Source organism: Pagrus major, chromosome 11 (assembly GCF_040436345.1).
Source record: "Pagrus major chromosome 11, Pma_NU_1.0".
NCBI lineage: Eukaryota > Metazoa > Chordata > Actinopteri > Spariformes > Sparidae > Pagrus > Pagrus major.
In genome coordinates this window covers 23207604-23227912 of record NC_133225.1, presented here as the reverse complement: position 1 = coordinate 23227912, position 20309 = coordinate 23207604, and the positions used below count along the sequence as shown (strand labels likewise).

Genomic DNA, 20309 nt, shown 5'->3' with positions numbered 1-20309 from the left:
ATGTCTGTCTCTTTCTCTTCACTATGAACTTGACTCTGGTCCAGGCCTTGGCTGATATCCTAACACAGATGATAACCCCATTGAGTCATTTTTGATTAAACCTCTTGCAACAACAAATGAAATAATAGGATAATTACTAGAAACATAAAGATGTCTCTTGTGTCCAGCTGTGTGCATAATATGCTGTTCGTTTCTAAGTGCTTATTTAAAGAGTGTGAGAGGACAAATTTGCAGCAGGTGGACCTTTTAGCTTATTGGAACTTTTACTTTTCTCTCTTTGTTGATGTGTTATGAAAGAACAACCATGGTCAAGGCATGGAGTCTGTTCCTTTTTAAGTATACAGAAAATTCATGTATTGTTACACAGTATACACTTCCACAAGGCATTTGATCCTAGCTGCAGGGATTTTCTCTCATTCTGCCACAGAAGTATTAGTGAGGTGGGCCACTGATGTTGGGCGATAAGGTCTGGCTCACAGTCGGCATTCCAGCTAATTCCAAAGGTGTTGGGTGGGGTTGAGGTCAGCACTCTGTGCAGGCCAATTAAGTTTCTCCACACCAAACCTGGAAAAAACATTTCTTTATGAGCCTGGCTTTGTGCACTGGGACGTTGTTATGGTGAAACAGACAAGGATCTTCTCCAAACAGCTTTCACAAAGTTGAAAGCACACTAATATCTTTGTATATTGCAGCATTAAAATGTCCATTTCCAATTTTTTTTATTTAGATGTGGCATAGCACAAACCTCATTCTGGTAGCTGCTCATATCTTTCATAGTACCAGTAGTACCATCACTCGTGTGCACCACGGTCTTTAGAGGAGCAAGAACTCATTTTAAGAAAAGTCTTGAACAGATTAAGATTCAGGATTTCTTTATTGTCATTATACCTCGGTACAATGAAACTTTGTTTGGCATTCTTTCTGCAGTAAAATAAAATAAAATAAAAGACATGTAACAGTAAACAGAATGTAGAATAAAGACAAATAGACAAAAGCTTATAAATAGAACAGAAAACCAATAAATAAGTCGAAGCAGCATCAGTAATTAAAAGTAACATCAGTGCAAAGTGTCTCCAGTGAAGTTTGTTAGTAGCTGTTCTTTTGGAGGGGAGTGATGGAGGCCACAGTTCTTGGATAGAAGCTGTTTTTCAGCCGACCTGTTCTGGATTTTATTGTCCTGAAACGTCAAACAGTGAGTGGGCGGGGTGTGTGCTATCTCTCATTATACTGCTAGCTTTCTTTCCAATTTTGTTGGCATATATGTTGTCCAGTGGAGGGAGCTCCATCCCGACAATGCGCTGGGCCGCCGGTGACTGTGCAGCTGGCATACCACGCTGTGACGCTGTTCATCAGGATGGTTTCAACTGTGCTCCTGTAGAAATCCAGTAGCGGGCTTTCTTTGGCGGGCTTCCGAAAGGTTTATCAACTGCCACTACCTCGTCATCTGGAAGGATACAAAAGTATTTTACTTTAGGCATATATAGGCCCAATCCTTATACACCCCCGCGCCCTACCCCGCCATTTTGTATGTTCATGTAGGGTGTCCCAAGTCTTGGTGGGATAGAGGGGTAGGGTGAAGTGTTACGGCTTCATGGCCCCCAAATGGAGGTCTTTCCGAGGCACACTTCAAACCGAGGGTTATGTGAACTCTCTGTTGTTTCTATGTATTATGGCCCTTTTCTTACAATCGCTTCTAGTTTGCTGATGTCTTGGTAGCTAACTTGCTATCTACAAGGTACAAGGTACATTTATTGTAATTTTTTAAACAAGTGTTTAAAAACTAAATAATGTTTAAAGTCCTTGTGTCCTTCAGTGTTGAGGATGAGTTCAGTGGTCTCATGGCCGTGGGAATGAAGCTGCTCCATAGTCTGGTGGTACGGCAGCAGACACTTTTGTATTTTTTGCCAGATGGCAGCAGGGTGAATAGACTGTGGTTGGGGTGGGTGTTGTCTTTTAGTTTCCTTTCGGCTCTGTGGAGACATCTCACCATTGTCAGTCACTAGCTAAAGTTATATCGTTATTGCTGAATTGTGCATGACAGTACCACATTTTGGCACATTTCAATATTGCATTTCCCACTTTGTTGGCCTGTGATGCCCAAAATTTAACTCATCTGTTGTTGTTACTGTGGATCGGTGAAGTAATGCAAGAGAAATCAAATCATCCAGATAAAGACGGCATACTGGAAATAGTCATGTCTGTTTACATAAACACCATCGACGACAACTGATAATGTAAATGTAGGGAGATTTCAACCATTACCCCTTGTAACTTTGTTCTGAGGGGCAAGGGGGCAATCAAAAATGAGGGGTAAAAATTGGAATGGGATTGAGCCATCAACAAGTGAGCACATTTCATTATTTCACCAGCTCTTGTAGCAGTTATTTCAAACGAGGCAGAGCAGCGTCAATCCTGAGGTGCTATGAAGGTGTGTCTGGGATGAAGGGAGGGACAGTTTCCCATCCAGAGTATTTCCTTCCACTATTTTCATTTGATGATAACAGAAAGGAGTGTGATCCCCCGCTCATGGGTGGATGGGTGTATTTATCAGCACAGAAGCTTCTGTATGAAGCCCTTTTTGGGAGTGTCTCTTGTTAAATTTAGCAAGTGGGTTTCCGCTGTCAGCTTGCTCTTTTTGCTTTGATGTCTACTTAACAATTTAATCAGCTTCTGCAAGGTCGCAATTCGCTCAGTTCCCTAACCGTTTAAGGATAAAGGCATTCCTCATCTATCTTCTCAAAACTAGACAGCTGCAAAACCATTGATATGTTTGCTCTGATGTAAGTAAACTTTGAGATGTGATTGACACTCCACATCACGTACAGTGTTTAGTTTCAATAATATAGTTTCTCTGAACATCTGGTGTGTGTCTGTTACGGGAAACAACATAAACCATCAGAGAAACGGGGAGGTGATGATGTGAATATTTAAAATGAATTATTAATTAAGTATCTACAGGAACTACATATGTCCTGTGGTAAGGAGGAGACACTGAGCGTGATATGTTGGAAATCCTGCAGAGACAAACACTTCCGCTCAAACTTTTTAGTTCAAACTACAAACTAATTTGTTTCACTGGTTTTCATTAGTGTACAGTTTATTCTGTGTGAGGTCTCCTTAATTTCCTCCTTGGAGGTGAGTTATTTCTACTTTATTGACACCCTGCCTTCATTTTCTCTCTAGGAGCTTTTCCTGTGCTTCAAAGGTAATGTTAATACCACCTGCCTGATTACTTGCTATGGTTTGTGGGAGCAGGATGGATCTGTTGTGGGAAACAGCTCAGAGCTCTTTTAGGAAGTTAATAGTTTTCAACAAGTTTTGTGAAATAGTGCTGACGTTGTCTTGGTGCCTTTAAGTGTCCATTGCGAGGCTGTTTGAACCAGTCATTGGTGTGGTTTCTTGACTTTGTAAGTGGGAATGTTTTTAATAGCTCTAGATCTCACAATGTGTCATATAGCTGAAGACAAAAAAAACCTAAAATAAATTACTTATTTGCAGTGGTGGAATGTAACTAAGCACATTTACTCAAGCACTGTACTTAAGTACGATTTTGACATACTTGTACTTGAGTATTTCCATTTTCTGCCATGTTAGCCTTCCACTCCACCACATTTGGAGGCAAATACTCTACTTTTCACTCCACTATATTAGTTTGATAACTTCAGTTCCTAGTTGCTTTGCAGATGACATGCTGCATTACTCACAGATAGAACGGGGAGCTTGAAGCAAAGTTTACTAAAGTAGTTTATGACAGCTAATGAGGAAGTTGTGAGCAGGTGTGCAGGTGGGTGTGGAGTTCAGGTAATGAGGAAAAGCAGGACAACACTGGGAGGGAATTAGAGGCCTGCTTCTAATTTGTTACCACTATCATGGAGCTGTTTGTGTTTTTTTCCAGATACATTTTACTTTCAGCGAAAACTTTACATCCTGCCTTCTTAAGTCGTTACAGAAGTGTGTTTTGCTCCATAGCTGTGCATCTACATAGTGAGAGAAGACAATTAGATGTGAAATTATAATGTAACAAACACTGACTCATTCACCCTTTTTGTAAAAGAAACAAAGCACTGTCCATTTTTGTTTTCATGACTGAAACCAGCAGCTGAACATATTTTGTACTAAACATCCAGTGTTGAACATGCAGTACAACCTCATGAGTTCCATGTGAAGGCAGCATTTGTAACTGTGCTTGCTGTTTATTCAAGCCAGACCTATCTGCTGCTCACAGAGTGGTTTTTCCCGGTACAGAGCTCTCCAAATCTGTACCAGGGAACTCTGATCTCTGGGTATTTACTCTGTGTGGGAAGGGGCTGCTTCTCCACCAATCGAGGCCAAAGGTTTGATGAAAACTGGACTCATTTGCCGGTGACCTTTTCCCCGTTCGTTAGCTGACGTTGGCTGTTTGGAGCCGTGTGTGTTTGGACAATAAATCTCTACCAGGCCCCGGCACAGACTGGGACAGACAGGAAGTATACAGTTTCAGTGTAACCATGGCAACATCCCTTTGGCCTCATGCAGGAGGGGGTTCTTGGAGTGGAGGGACCTTGTCAGTAATGGGCCAAAAAGCCTGCAAGTTTCTCTTTGCCAACTGGGTTACTCTCTCAATAAAGAGCCCCATAGCCTTATTCAAAATAAGCAACTCCCAAATCCTCAACTGTTTTTAATCACAGTCACTTAGATAAAGATGAATTTTGGCTTTATTAAGTTAACTCTGTTTTTCTTGTTTTTTTTTTCTGTATTTCCCTTCTTCTAGCTGCTTTCCTGTCCAGTCTAGGCCAGTATGAGATCGCCATCCCAGTACGTGTAGGACCTAATGGTGAGACGCTGGACGAAGAAACGCCTCAACACCACCAAAGAAGAAGACGTAGCACTGAGGACAGACTGCCTGACTCTGTATTATGCTTTTTGAAATTGTTTCCTTTTATTTTTTAATCTTCTTTTGTCTGTTTTTTCTTATAAGCTGAGCTCTCTCTCTTTTCTATCTCTCAGCTCTTCTACCAACTCTCCACGTCCCGTAACAACTTCCTGATGAACCTAACACTGCAGGGAGGCCTGCTGTCCCGGCAGTTCAGGGTGGAGTACTGGAAGAGAGGTCGATTAGCCTGGAGTCACCCTTACTCTCCCCATTGCCAGTATGTAGGACACCTCCAAGACCAGCCACACTCAAGCAAAGTGGCCCTGAGCAACTGTAACGGCCTGGTAAGACCGAAACCTTCAAGTCTAATCCACATCTAATACGGCCAGTAAGGTCAGCAGCAGCAGCAGCGCTGGCTCAGCAAATAAGGGATCAGTAATGCTTGATTTTGGACATCAAAGCATGAAATTTTAACAAACCTTAAGTACTCAAGCCGGCATTAACCTTTGCCCAGACCAACCGGTGTGGTCCTCGGAAACTGAAATGACCTGAATGAAAGGCAGTGATAGACAGCAAAAAAAGCTGCTTTATTTCTTTTTTTGTTTCTGTCCCTACAGATAATTGACCATGTGTAGAATACTATTTTTGCTTGATGAATGACTGAAACAATTAATCGATTTATTTCCTTTCAATCGAGTTATCGTTGCAGCTCTAATTTGTAGGTGGCCGTCCTAGATAGAGAGGCAAGACTCAGTGAATTTTACATAGCATACTTTCCCATTGTCCCTCCTGAAAGGCATTCATGGTGTTGCAGTCAGTTGTACTCAACTGCACAAAAGTGACGGAAGTAGTTGTGCGATGAGAGAAAAAAGAGAGCTTGACAGAGAAGCGCAAACCCTGTTTATGTTCTCAGCTCTGGACGCCTGACCAATCACTGCATAAAGAGAGTATAATTTAGGAAAGGTACAAAAAGCCCTCCTATTCCAACATGGGGAGGATGTAGGGAGGTGCTGTTAGACAGTCCAGTAAGTACTTTGTTTGAAGTGTAACCTTCACAGTTCAACCCAAAATGCATCAAGTTCTGGCATGCTCTCTTGGTGCTGTTTACTGGGAGATGATTAACTGGAAGTGTGGTCAACAGGGCGAGTTATGGGAAGCAGTGAAAAACTAACTGAACCTTTTAATAATCTTTAATCATCTGGAAATTTTGACAGCTTACCACAGTGGTCTTGTTTACCACTTAGTAAAGTAATTCCTTTTAATTTATTGCCCATTCTCATGAAGTCATCTGCTTGTGAAGAGATCAAAGTTAGTTCATCTCTGAATGACTGGATCACTTAATTGTGATGCATCACTTCGTTGGCTGAAATCATTTTGCTGCATTCACAGCACTTTGTATGTGTATCCTCTCACTACAAACAGCAGGCTCCACAATAACAGTTGTTTACACAGCTGAGGATTAGATGTGTTCACAAAGCGTTAATAAGCTGCACACGTAATTACTGTTGGTCAGACCAGCATGAGCACATTCACCAGCGAGCGGGCTGTGTGTCCAGGGGAGCATCACTAACTTTATTATGAGATTAAAGCCACTTTGAAAGCTGCCGCAGTGAGCCGAAGGGAGACACTCGCTCTGGCCGCTGCCAACACATCTGAGCAGAATCAAAGGAAGTGTTAGTGTATCGCTCTCTGTCTCACTCTCTCATTTTTCTCGCTCCCATTCACTCTTTCATGCTCTCACGTGTGTTTGTCTGTGGGGTCCTGATCCTTTCCTCTGATGGGCCGACAGTTGGCAACACAGAACCCCTGTAAGGGGGGACAGTGGGACAGTCTGACCACTGAGCGAGGACGATAATGTTGGGCTTGCAGCTCTGATATAAAAGTATCTCAAATTATAAAATGAGTTTCATTTATTCACTGAACAGTTGTTAGATAGCCTGAGATTGGGGCTGAAATATAATCCAACATTGCATTGCATTTTTTGTTAAGGTAGAATTGTGTTTGTTTGGATCCCATCAAATGTTGTTTTCAGTGAAAATGACAATTGTGATGCAAAAATGATCATTCCCATGAATCGTGAATCATATCACAGTCAAATTATCTGTCAAAATAATCGCAGTATGACTTGTTTTATCATATCATGCAGCCCTATCTGAGATAGTTCTGATGGTGACATGTGGCATATTATTGTACCGTAATGTCGATGTTAATGCCAAAGAGCTGCATCTATTATTTCTCATTAAGGGTTTTACAACTGCTAACATTGTGATAAATGTCAACAAATGTAACCTGAAATATAATTACAAATGCTGCTGTACATGGGAGGAATTTTAAGCAATTCTCAAAAAAAGAGAAAACTAGAAGATTCCAAATATAAATGTCTAATCTAACAGTGTAATATTTGTCAGTGCTTTACTATCTTTTACATTTCTTGTTATTACAGTTATAAGTTCTTAGTTTTTACATGTTCTATTTTTAGTAAATAATGTCTTCATCTCTGTCTGATATTTGAGGGGGTGTCTGTTCTTTACTTCAAGCTTGAGGAGGACAGCTGCAAGATTGTCACATATTAAAGGATAAGTTCACCCAAAAATGATACTTGCCTCTTTGCCAATGGAAAGTCAGGTGAAGTTTTGTCGTCCACAAAACATTTCTTGAGCTTCACAGCAAAACAACCTTGCAGCATTTTCCTCATAAACAACTGAAGTAGGCGGGGACTTGCAGTGGGTGCTCAAGCTTGACGGAGGGTGCAACTAACATATTTTTGAATTATTTTGGGCTTTGGTTGTTTTTTTACATTTTAAAACAAGTCCCCATCTACTTCAGTTGTTGAGGAGAAAGCTGCAACACTGTTTTGAAGCTCCAGAAATGTTTTGTAGATGACGAAACTTCACCAGCATGAAGGTGAGTAGATAATAGCTGAATTTTCATTTTCGGGTGAACTTATCCTCTACTGCGTCGTTGTGTATTTCTTTTCTAAGAGCTTGTGTTATTTAGTATTACAACCACAATTTAAAGTCGATGATTGTTGTGGAACAAAAGCTTTTGTCTCGGATTTCACTGTGGCTTTAGACACATTAAAGGGGCACTATCTAGTTTTGGACAAGAAATTCAAACTCTTTGAATATTAAATATTTACAATATTAATTAGGTAATAATACAAACTCAGAAATATTTATCTTTTTCATAACTGAATAAACAAGCTGTTCTCAGAGGAACTGTTTGAAGCTAGAAAGGTGGCAGGGTCCGCCAAATATAAACAAAGTAAATCAGTATGAAACTGTGTTGTCCTTTAAGGTCAGTTTTATTCAGGTTATTCAGTCATGAGTTTTGTTTAGGCATAAAAATCTTTCAGTGAAGATCTTTCTCTTATGACTAAAATTTCTTCCTCAAAATTACATAGTGCACCTTTAAACATGGGCAGTGAATTCTCCAACTGTGATGCTCCCTGATCAATACTGAGAACTAAACCACATGGACTGTGATCATAAATGAAGCATAAACTGACACAAGACGAAACACTGAGCTCAAAATGTGCTGCAGTTGAAGCTCGGAGGTTGTTATGAAGCCCCCTCCTCTCCAGCTGTCAGTGTTCTGAACCATTAGCATCAGGATCCCTCAGAGGGCCTCTGATTCACTCCTGCCTGACATTAACTAACCCTACCTACTCTGTTGTCATTCCTGTCTGTCAACACATAGAGAATACGTGATTTTAGTCGTATCGGTGATGGAGCATTGGACTTTATCTGTATTTTGGGCTGTGTTTTTTGATTTATTAACATGTTTTGGTTAAAATTCAGACCATCCGTTTGTGATTTTTGTATCTTGAAAGCAATGATTCCTGTTATTCTATTCTGTTCTATTCTACACATCTGTCTCTCTGCAGCAGGGGGTGATTGTTGCAGGGGGAGAGGAGTACCTGATTGAACCCCTTGTCTCACCAGATAACCAGACCAGGACAGAGAGGGGGGAGAGAGCAGAGGGGCGCCCCCATGTGGTTTACAAGCGGTCATCGCTCCGCCATCAGTACAAGGGCCAATCCTGCGGAGTCATTGGTGAGAGGAGAGATATTCTCGTCTTTTTAGTAGCAGCAGTTTGGTCCAGACTGGAGGAGTAAACTACCTCAGGTTGATTAGCAGCCAGCAGCAGAAGATTGTGGTTGTGCCTAAGTTCCCAGTTGTGATTGGGTGTGACTGAGTCTGTGTTACAGGGCGTTGCTGAAAAAGCAGAAATATGTTCAGAAAAGCATCTTTTGACAGATTCATGTTTCAAAAAACATCTCACTTTGTAAATCTTATCCTGCTCTGTATTCATGAAAGGTGTGTTTAGGCATCATCCTGTTTGGGAAAGTGTTTCAGACGATCATCGGTGATATCTTGTTCAGTTACAACAAATAAAAAAAATGCACATTGAGTGATTGCTGCTGTGCTTTTGTGGGTTTCCTCTTTCTCCTGAAACGTAAATGTGTGCGACCTTCCTCAGACGAGAAGCCAATGAAAGGCGCTTCATGGTGGCAGCGAACTCTGAAAACGCCTCCTCATCACGTCGGTCGCGGCCAGCTGCCTCTGAAGCGCTCAGTCAGCCGGGAGCGCTACGTAGAGACGCTGGTGGTGGCAGACAAGATGATGGTGGGTTACCATGGTCGCAGAGACATCGAGCAGTACATCCTGGCTGTCATGAATATTGTAAGTTTCACAACACAAAAGATGCATGTGCACAATGTGTGAAACCACTTTCTTTTGGAGTAAATCTAGATGAAAGAAACAAGAAGATTTCTCATGTGTGTTGGAGTCATTTAGCTTTTCTTTTCTAAGCTTTGAGCAGCGATCCAACAGCAAATCATGTCTACAGTGACAGAAACTAGTTTCTCATGAACTTGTTTGTACAAAAATGTGTCAAAAACCCCAAATTAGTTTGAAATAGTAGTATTAAACATGCTTAGAGACAGAAAGAAAACAAATGTGTAGACCTGTTTTGATTTCCCCTGAGGGCTGGCCACATGTTTCAGTCAGACGGTCTTAGGTTGTATGTCATCATCTGTTCTGTTTCTGTCACTGGGGATCACTTCACACGTAGTTAATCACTTTAAACCTATACACACACATGTCAGGAATGTATTTAATGAAGGGTTGGTCAGCTGCTATTGTTACAAAGCAGGCTGCATCCGGAGTGTTACAGAATCACACAAACCAATGGCATCTGTTCCGTGGTCTGGAGCAAAGTGGGCCAAATTACACCAGACACCTGTAATGACAAGTGTCTCAGTGCAGCTTAAGTGCTAGTAGTGGTTTTAACTGTGGTCCTTTTTTATTAGTGTTGGTTCTTTATCTCTTTAATAATCATCAGCACCTCTGATGCTCTTTGCATACCGTCAGACAAGTCGGCTTTGTAAATGAAGTGTGAGCTTTTCTTGCCGTTACAAACTTTAATTTATGAGGGTTTTCTCCTGTGTCTATTTCTAGTGTTGTGTCAGCTCTAGTGTAATGTGCTCCACTGCTGTATCAGCTGTTTTTAAGACTGGTCTTTTCTTGTTTCCCTGGAGGTCAGGTTGCCAAACTGTTCCAGGATTCTAGCCTGGGGAATGCAGTCAACATTGTGGTGACGCGGCTAATCCTGCTCATGGAAGACCAGGTAAATACTTTTTGTCAGCCACTCTTGTGTGTTGCACAGCATCTATGAGCTCCTTGTTTGGGTCAAATTATTGGCTTAAGTGTCTTTTCCTCCACCACTCCCGGTGGACTGTAAGCATGTAGTGGGTCTTGGCTGTAATGAAAGAGACGAGGGCTTGTAAGAAGTCAAGGAAGAGGGAGATGGGCGAGGAAAGGTGGGAAAGGCAGGATATGAGGGGGGTTGTTGTACCTGTCAGACAGAGCTGCTTTGTGACTGTCCCATTGGTTCATGTAGTGAACAGCGACCTCTCTGATCGTTGCTATGACTCACATCCAGGGTGTAGAAAAGCTTGAAGTTAGATTCGGAGACTGATGCAAAAAACGTCAGCATCTAAATCTGCCTCAGGATACAAATTTGCCTGATTCATCGAAGCTCGTACGGCATGCTTGCAGAGAATTTCAAGCACAAATCAGCTGAATGGAAAGGAAATGGCAACTACAAAGTCAGGGTTAGGGTAAGGATGTTTCTCAACAGAAACACTTTACAAAGAAATCTCAGAAATGCCTTGTTTCAATTTTAGACATATGTCTAATAGGATAAAATGATGAAGTAATAATACAGCAATACAGCATTAGTGATGTTCTTCCGACTTCGCAAGTCAGAAGTCCAGCTTTAGGAAGCGTTCCAGGTGAAATTTCCGACTGGGATCTCAGAAATTCCAACTTCCCAGTTCAAATGTAAGGCACGAATAGTATTTAGCTCGAGCACTGCTTCGTACGGCCTCACAAAGCTGCTAGCGTGGCTGCAGACTCTTGTTGTATGATATACTGTGAGTGAGTGAACGGAGGGTAGAAAGGGCGCTGAGTTTGAATCCCCACCTGACCACAAGGCAGGGGTTCAGCTCATGAAAAGTGCATGACCTTACCAGCATAGCACAGGAGATGACTGGGCCATCTGACTGCCCAGTAACTGACTTTATTAGGCTGCCATTAACAGCATGGGTTGAGACGGTACAGCCAGCTCCATCGCTGACCTTCTAGCAATCTGACAAATGAATCATACTGAATTAAAGTGGCATCACAGTGTGGCTTTGAGGTTTCCTCCATAGCTGTCCTATTAGGGAACATTTATGATTCATTCTATTCATACTGCTTCAAAATTAGCTCCATAATTAACCGCTCGGATGTGTTTGTCATCTGACAGAGTAGAGAGGTAAATGTTAGGATCATTAGCGGCGGGCAGTATTAGTGTTGTTATTCTTTCTCCACGGACTGTTGAGGTTGAGGTTGGGACAGGATTGAGAGTAGTCTCGGCGAGTGGCTCTGCTGCCGCTTTCCAGGTCTGAAAACGGCAAGCTGCCCCTGGAAAATAAAATCAGGCCAGCAGTGGGCCCAGAAACGAGGGACTGTGGGATGAGACAATTACTAGTTATGTCACCACATGCATTCCTGGGTTACGAGTTCTCGCCAGCTGTGGCCAGCGGCAGAGCACTCCCTCCTCTCCTTCTCCTCTCTGCACTCTCATAATACTAGAAAGCACCCTCGCTGTAATCCTGCCTCACCATTATTTACAGCCTAATGAAGCTGCTGTCCAGTGTAAACCATGTAGCTCCAAATCTGGTGATTTTTTTTATGTATTAGGAAAATAATCCTGCTTCTTATACTAATGAAAACATCTTAAGATTATCTGAAAAAAAATGAGTCAAGAAGATGAAAACAGCACTTTTTCCTTCGCTTAAAAAAAGTTGACTCTTTGGAGATATGGGGTTTTCATAGGAGAAAAAGAATAACATACTAGGGTGGAAAACAAGCCTGAAATGCTGCAATACAGGAAGACTGGGTCTGGCTTATCACAGCATTGTCAGGCCTATCACCTGATTGTTGAAATCTCCCCTTTGTTGACACTGGAGTGACCTTATAATAATAAAGGTCAAGTGTGTAGGATTAAGGGGAATTTAAGGGCAAAAACTGGACATACTATTCATAATTGTTTTCATTCGCGTATATTCACCTGAAAATAAGAGCCATCATGTTTTTGTTACCTTAGAATGAGCTATGTATCCAGTATCAATGCCAAAGACGTTATATTAAATCTGGACAAAGCGTTGGAGGCGGAGCCCCGTTCATTCCTATGAAAGCTGCTCAGCGGCATTTTGATGCCAAAAAAGCTTCCTAGCTATGAAAAACCCCGGATCCTCTGTGTTGTGCGGTCCATAGAGCGTGTGACCGAGCTGGCTAAATTCCAGTTTAGCGCCCGGCTAACTTGAATGTGGATTAAATAATTTAATCGTGCGGCTCTTCTAGACTTTCCAAATTTGAGTTGTTTGCAATCTTCAGCCTCACTGCTAGATGCCACTTAATCATATACACTGGACCTGTAAATCAGTTAGCTTTGCAAAAATAAGAAATTGCTGGAATTTTAGATTTTAAATCATACGTCTATTTTCCAAATGCGCCTTTGACCCTGTATGTCCTCTCTGGTTTCTCATCCAGCCAACATTAGAGATCAACCACCATGCAGGGAAGTCTTTAGACAGCTTCTGTAAGTGGCAGAAAACCATCCAGCACCGGAGCAGCTACGGTAACGCCATACCAGACAATGGGATCGCTCACCACGACACTGCTGTGCTTATCACCAGGTAAGAAATGCAAACAGGGGAACCTTTCACACAAGGATCAGCAATAAAGATTGTAACTCTGTTCTGCTTTCTTCATATATAAATAGTAACAGTAATTCAGACTAAAGAAATATGAGTGATTGGGTGAAAGGCAAGTAATGGTTTCACATGTATGTTCAGCACCCTGCTGCAAAAAAAATCTGTTTAGTCTGTTTCCCTGTTCACAGAAGGGTTAAAACAGCGTTTCCTCTGAGCTGAATTCTTGCATTCCGAGCCCATATCCTCATAGGTTTTCATGAAGCCAAGTCCAAGAGAGTTGGGCTGTATCTTGTCCTGTCTGGGCTGACAATAGCTGGGGCCACTCTGCCCAGCTCAGCATCTGGAGAGAAAACGTAGAAGAGAGATATGAGGAGGGAGCGAGAGACAACGTCAGATTTTTTATTTTTTTTAAGAAAGCAGCTCAGATAAAATAGAGAGACACCCTGGGAGGATAAGAAAGAGAGCAGAAATTATAACAGCCATGCATTCTCTCAACTGTCATTTCTCTATACTTCTGGAGGAAAATGGAGACAACAGTGGAAGATGCATATAAAGCAGATAAAACACTGATGCTATTGACTGAGGAATGTGCAACAGCAAACAACACAACCATAGTTTGGTCAGAGTCATCTGAATGCGATGTCGACGGGCAAGAGCTGCCACAAATACTTTCCTATACTTTCTAACAGAATATAATTATGTAAGAGGAGGCGTAAGAGAAGAACAGATAGATAAATGTCTGTTTTTGAGATGTGGTTTTGGTGGTGGCTTTGGGAGAGCACTTGGGGTTTTACGACAAGTAGAGGATGGAAGCTGTCCAGACAGTTGACACCACAGTGACTGTCCATGATTTCCTGCTATTGTTCTTTTAAAACTATATCTGTCTGCTATCTGTCTGTATAGTCGCCATCTGTGAATATACTGCATGTCATCTGTTAGCACATGTAAGTGTGATAGCATTACATGCCGGATGATTTTTAAACAGCCTGGTTGACTTTCCTACCTATCTGCAGGTACGACATCTGCATCCAAAAAAACAAGCCCTGTGAAACCCTAGGTAACGCACACACAAACACATATATGTATTTCTATAATTATGAGAACCCTCACTGACCTTAATCATCACAACTAAAAACCAACCCACACACTGAACTGAACACACTGAAGTTCATCCAAAATAAAAAAATTCAGTTATTATCTACTCACCTCCATGCCGATTTCTGGAGCTTCACAGCAAAACAGTGTTGCAGCATTCTCCTAAACAAGTGAAGTAGACGGAGACCTATTCTAAAAAACAACTGAAAAACAAAAATGGCTCCAGATAGCTTGGAAATCCATGTCTCAGGAAGCCCAGAGATCCCAAACTGATTTGAAAAGACGTTATTTACACTCTAGATGTGCAGTCAAGCTCGATCATCCGTTACAGACGGCGTCTTTTCAAATCAGTTTGGGATCTTGGGGCTTCCAAAAACAGCGGACGAGCTGTATGGAGCCATGGTGAGAAATGTTTTGGTTGTTTTTACATTTTATAACAAGTCCCTGTCTACTTCAGTTGTTTAGGAGAATGCTGCAACATGAAATGTTTTGTGGTCAATGTACCCGACTTCCCATCTGAATGAGGTGAGTAGATAATGACATGAATTTTCATGTTTGGGTGAACTAACCTGCCAAAAATCGAAGGTCCAGTGCGCACATACTCACTATAACACACACTGTGTGTGTGTGACTGACAGGTCTGGCTCCTGTAGGAGGGATGTGTGAGCCAGAGAGGAGCTGCAGCATCAATGAGGACATTGGCCTGGGAACGGCCTTCACTATCGCCCATGAGATAGGACACACGTGAGTGTAACACACACACACACACACACACACACACACACACACACACACACACACACACACACACACACACAAACAATAAACTTGTCATTGCCTCTGCCAAGGAGGTTATGTTTTTACCTGTGTCCGTTTGTTGGTTTGTTGGATGGGTCTCAAGTCAGAATAGACCTCATAAATGTTTGGTGCAGATCTGGATAAAGGGACGGATCCAGCACTGACCGGCTTGCTGACAGACAGAGGTCGTATTCACCGGGTTCATCTCGGCTGACTGTCCCAGGGCTCCAGTCTGGTCCATTAAGATATAATAATATGTTAAAACACCAAAGTTACAAACTAGCCGATCGGGGCAGACCAGCAGTAGACCAGATAGATAGATAGATAGATAGATAGATAGAGAGATAGAGAGATAGAGAGACAGATAGACAGACAGACAGACAGACAGATAGATAGATAGATAGATACTTTATTGATCCTGAGGGAAATTCAAGAAGACTAAAACAGACACGTAACAGACGAGCTACTGAAAAGGCAGCCACATGAGTTGGCGCCTGCGCACATCACTCCAGACCAGCAGTATTCTGTAAGGTAAAATTACTGTTTTTATCAAAGTAGTCTGGTGGATTTATAGAGTGCTCAGGTGGATTTAACAGCTTCAGTTCCCTGTTGGTAGAGCAATCACGGTTACTCATCCTAATTAACCTTTGTCACATTGTATTTATAATTGTGTGTCCTTTGTCATACAATACAGGCGATGGCAAATATGATACTAATTAATATGATATACTTCGGTGTGAAGCAACAGTTTGAAAGAAATATTTACGTGCAAATTTCATTGCACAAGAGAAAAAAGTGTAGACTGTCGAAGAGAAGTTCATAACCAAGTGTTGTCAAACATCTTAGACAAAATACATTATTCAGCCATTCTTTCGGCTGAAACACAAAATGTCCCTGAAGAAAATCCCTGAGGTGTCTCATGTGTCTTTTCTTACGGTCTGGTCGAGATGATCCCTCCCTCCTCAGATCGCATCTCCACATCTCCAGAGAGAGTGTATGTGATCTCTAACACCATGAGTCATTTCCATCAGTTGAGAACGTGTTAATAGTTGTATATTTTCTTTCCGTCACACTATTTATACGCTGAATCAGTTACATGTGTGGTTGGTGCAGCACCTGGAGACGCCTCTGGTTTTTATATCTGGATGCCCTGGATGACTTGGGAACTATGTTTTACTCATTTGCTCCCTTAGTAACAAGTAATTTTATCTGCCTGTTTGCTTTACGTCTGACATAATTGCAATAAATCAACAGGGATTTTATCTCTCTTTTTTCCTGAGAAAATCATCAAGTTAGTTTATTTTTGGGGAGTATCGTACTCGCTCACAGTAATTGAGTGTCCAATTGCATTTTGTCCGCACACAACCTGAGAAGTATGAAGACAGATGGTCGATCCTTCGGGGTCCGGCCTCCCTGATGATAAACACAGGTAGCTTTCGAGTACTCAGACACCAGGCTCGCTAGCCAACATGACTGGACGCAGTGCGCTGATTAACTGTTCTGTTTCGTGTGCGTCAACACAATCAACATTTGTTTTTAATTGTCATATAAATTGTTTTGACATCACAGCGCAGCATCAGATTAAAAACAGGCCTCTCTGCGGTGGAGGGCACCCACATGAAAAGAACAGCGGGATTGAAACGGTAATCATTCAACTGAGGGATGAAAAGCTTCAGGACATTTGTATTTCAGGCTCAAACACGGCTACTGTGAGTGTTATTGTTGTCTGACACGAATGCTTGGGAAGAAACACCAAACGGATCAAAGCACTGTGAATATCCCTTTACTGTGTGGTGTTGAAGATGGAGCACTTAAATAACCAGCAGTTTGTTATTTCAGTATTTCTGTCAGTGGATTCAGTCCCCAGCTGATAGTTTCCTATTCTGCAGGCTTACACAGTAAATTGCATTTTTTCAGTGTGTGGTGTACACTTTGAATGAATAGGCCATCATTCTTGTTTCATTCTTGTTTCTATGAAAGATTTCCAAACATTCTCTGGATCCTGGCTCTCAAAAGTTGGGGACTTGATTCTTTTCCCTTTCTTATGAAGAAGTAAATTGACTATCTTTGGGATTAGGACTGTTGGACAAATATAGTAAAACAAACATTTTAAAGTTTAAAGTCAGGCACTTTGAAATTAATGCCGGCATTTCCCAACATTTTCCGCTATTTTATACACAACACGATGAATCCATTAATCAAAGATAACTGGAAGATTGCTCAATATTCTAAATAAATATTTTGACAGTGTTATCATATTAAATGAGAATGTTAACTTGACGGGCATTTCACTATTCCCCAATAGCACACATACACCGCAACGTTGTTGTGAGTTACATTGGAAAGACGTAGTGCGGGGGGTGTTTGCTGATTAGAAAGACGTTGGCATATGGTTGACATCTCGCCATCGCCTTCCCAAATAGCAAATGCTTCCCATACTACATCTTTCCAATTGAGTTTCTATTCATCGGGCCGACTCTCAATAACATGTCATTCACAGTGATATAAAAAGAGTAAAGCAAATACTCACATTCATGAAAATAGTTGCCGATAATTTGTCTGTCTATTCACTTCTCAGTTAATTGACTAATCGTTGCAGCTCTAAACTAAACCTCATCTTATGCAGTGTCACAGCCTTATTTCTGTTTGTTAAAAATAGTGTTGTTATTTAAACATATTCACATTTGAGTCAGTTAAAAAGGTGGAATTTAGTTTCTGATTTGATGCCAAATAGAAAAACAGCTGGACTTAAACTGCTGTTGAATGAGGACCACTGTCCTCTGTCCTTCGATGATAATGATTAAACATCCGGTCATAGATTCACAGCAGTGGACTATACTCTTTCATAATGTGGTGATCTGCCACTTTAATGGCATTAATAATATTTCCTGCAGGTTGATGATTCAGGGTAGGTTTTACATCCTTTGTGTGGTTTGTTCATTTAAATTATTTTGTCCAACAAGACTGACTGGCCCGGCTTCTCTACAACACGTCTGGTCTTTCGATCCCACTCGGTTATCCACAGTCATCTTTTTTCCACCGTCCTTGTCCCTGCAGCAGCGATTATTACCAATCCACACGACCTCAAAGTGTCACTGTGTCATCATGGGTTTTAGGTTCGGGATGAACCATGACGGTATGGGGAACGCCTGCGGGCCCCGCAGCCAGGAGACTGCCAAGCTGATGGCTGACCACATCACGATGAAGACAAACCCGTTCATCTGGTCCGCCTGTAGCCGGGATTACATCACCAGCTTCCTGGAGTGAGTCAACCTATCAGATATCTGCAAACCACAAATATTTTGGAAATTAGAGGTTTGAGGGGAAAAAAATTGGATGTCAGAGTAACATTTATGATGGTGAGAGAGATGACAGCAAGCAAATCCACTTTGTAGCCGATGTTTCAATAAAACTGACTGTTTTACTTACTAACAAATGACCAACGCCAATTATTGTTTATTTATTACTATCAGCTAACTCCTTTTCTCTGCTGTTTCTTTAGCTCAGGTATGGGCTCCTGTCTGAACAACATCCCACCCAAACAGGAGTTTGTATACCCCACCACAGCACCGGGTCAGGCTTACGACGCAGACGAACAGTGTCGCTTCCAGTACGGTGTCAGATCTCGACAATGTAAATACGCGGTGAGTGCTCTGTCGACATTCTCCCACTTTTCATAAATCATTCAGCTTGCTTTTCCTTTTGTTCATCAATATTTTTAACAATATTGAGATAGCCATCATGCTGCACTCAGGTTGTTAAACCGTAGTGAAGATAAATCCTCATTTTAATCCTTGTTTTAATGACTCCAGAGAAGAGCACAATGAGATGTGACTCCAGATGTTAATTCCTCCAGGGGGTCTGGCTTCGCACCCGGCTTTCTCCTCCAGAGCTGACTGGCTCTGATCAGCTGCAGCGGCTATAGAGAGCCGAAGTCGTGACCTTTCTGGTGGACCTCATGAGACCTTATTTCAGAAAAACATTGTATGGTGGTGAAAGGAGAAAGATAAATATTTTTTTTGATCCCATTTGAGTTGTGCCATGAACTACACGTATGATGTTTGACAGTTTTGTGGTAAACGCTCAGTGAACTACATCGTCTTGTTCCACACACGTCGCAAATACCGCCAACTCCACACACTCCAGTTCTGTGAGCTACTAATATACAGGACCAACCTCTACAATGTTTAAGGTTTTGGTGATCGTTGGCTATAATTACATATTTTCATAGCCTTATGTTTCAGTAGTTTTATGACAAACTGAGACTTTCCTGACTTGGGAAATTATCTTTTAATTAACAAACGTTATATGTACCCCACACAACACTTGGCAGATGTCTTGTGTTTTGTTTTGATAGAGAGCCCCCTAGCGGCAGAAATTCCACATCGTGTTTGTAATATTTTCTCTTTTGGAAGGCACAATCTCAATTTACATTATTTATCTCGCTGCTTGCACCTGATTTGTGTTCCTCTGGTTCTCTCCAGCAACTGGAAACATCGTGCAGTATCTTCCCTGAATAGCATCCATTTTATCACATGGTCAACTTTTATGAGGCCAGGTTCAGAGCCAATGGACATCTGGAACAGACGACTGCTTTACAGACTCTTTATTATCAATACTATGTGGTCAGAGCATATGTACACAATAAAACATAACCCCCATGTGTTATAGGCATCGCTGTAGAGGAGCAGAGAGGAGGGTGAACAAGAGTGTGTCTGCTTCAGTGTCTTCACAATGTGCTTGTATAGAAACTCTGACTCTTTGCTATGTTTCCCTCCTTTTGTTTTTTTCTCTCTTCCCTTTGTTTTCATTCTTTCACTCACGCACACAGGAAGTCTGCAGTGAACTTTGGTGCATGAGCAAGAGCAATCGTTGCATCACCAGCAGCATTCCCGCTGCAGAGGGAACCATCTGTCAGACCAACACCATAGAGAAAGGGGTAAATACTGAATTTTAGTTTCGTCTTACATTATACTTTGTAAAAGAGGGGCTTAATATGGCTGATGATGTTCATCTGGGACTGGTTCTTTCGAGAGTAAAAAAAAAGAGAGCAGCACATGAGCTCACGCTGACTCATCTTGGATGTTGTTTTGTTTGGATAAAATGTTTTCCAATAAAAATATTTGGAGAGTCAACCTTTTTAACAGAAAGAAAATCACCCTGAAAACACAAAGTAACAAAAATGTTCTCTGGGTTTCAGGATATCTTATATTCCTGGCTGGTCCTGTATTTTACTCAAGATTATAACCATTTTCTATCTTTTAGCCTCTTCCTTAGTGTTGTTACACATTTACATAT

General features: G+C 41.6%; 1 protein-coding gene across 1 annotated transcript in view; it reads left to right on the top strand.

The window, feature by feature from the left end:
* The window catches only part of adamts10 (ADAM metallopeptidase with thrombospondin type 1 motif, 10), a 54101-nt gene that overhangs the window by 9102 nt on the left and 24690 nt on the right, over positions 1-20309 (top strand). Inside the window, exons 3-13 of the mRNA XM_073476584.1 lie at positions 4751-4890; positions 4987-5196; positions 8739-8907; positions 9335-9537; positions 10400-10483; positions 12955-13100; positions 14132-14175; positions 14852-14957; positions 18128-18274; positions 18514-18655; positions 19843-19950. Of these exons, the coding sequence (XP_073332685.1) occupies positions 4751-4890; positions 4987-5196; positions 8739-8907; positions 9335-9537; positions 10400-10483; positions 12955-13100; positions 14132-14175; positions 14852-14957; positions 18128-18274; positions 18514-18655; positions 19843-19950 (1499 nt within the window). The remainder of the gene's footprint in view (positions 1-4750; positions 4891-4986; positions 5197-8738; positions 8908-9334; positions 9538-10399; positions 10484-12954; positions 13101-14131; positions 14176-14851; positions 14958-18127; positions 18275-18513; positions 18656-19842; positions 19951-20309) is intronic.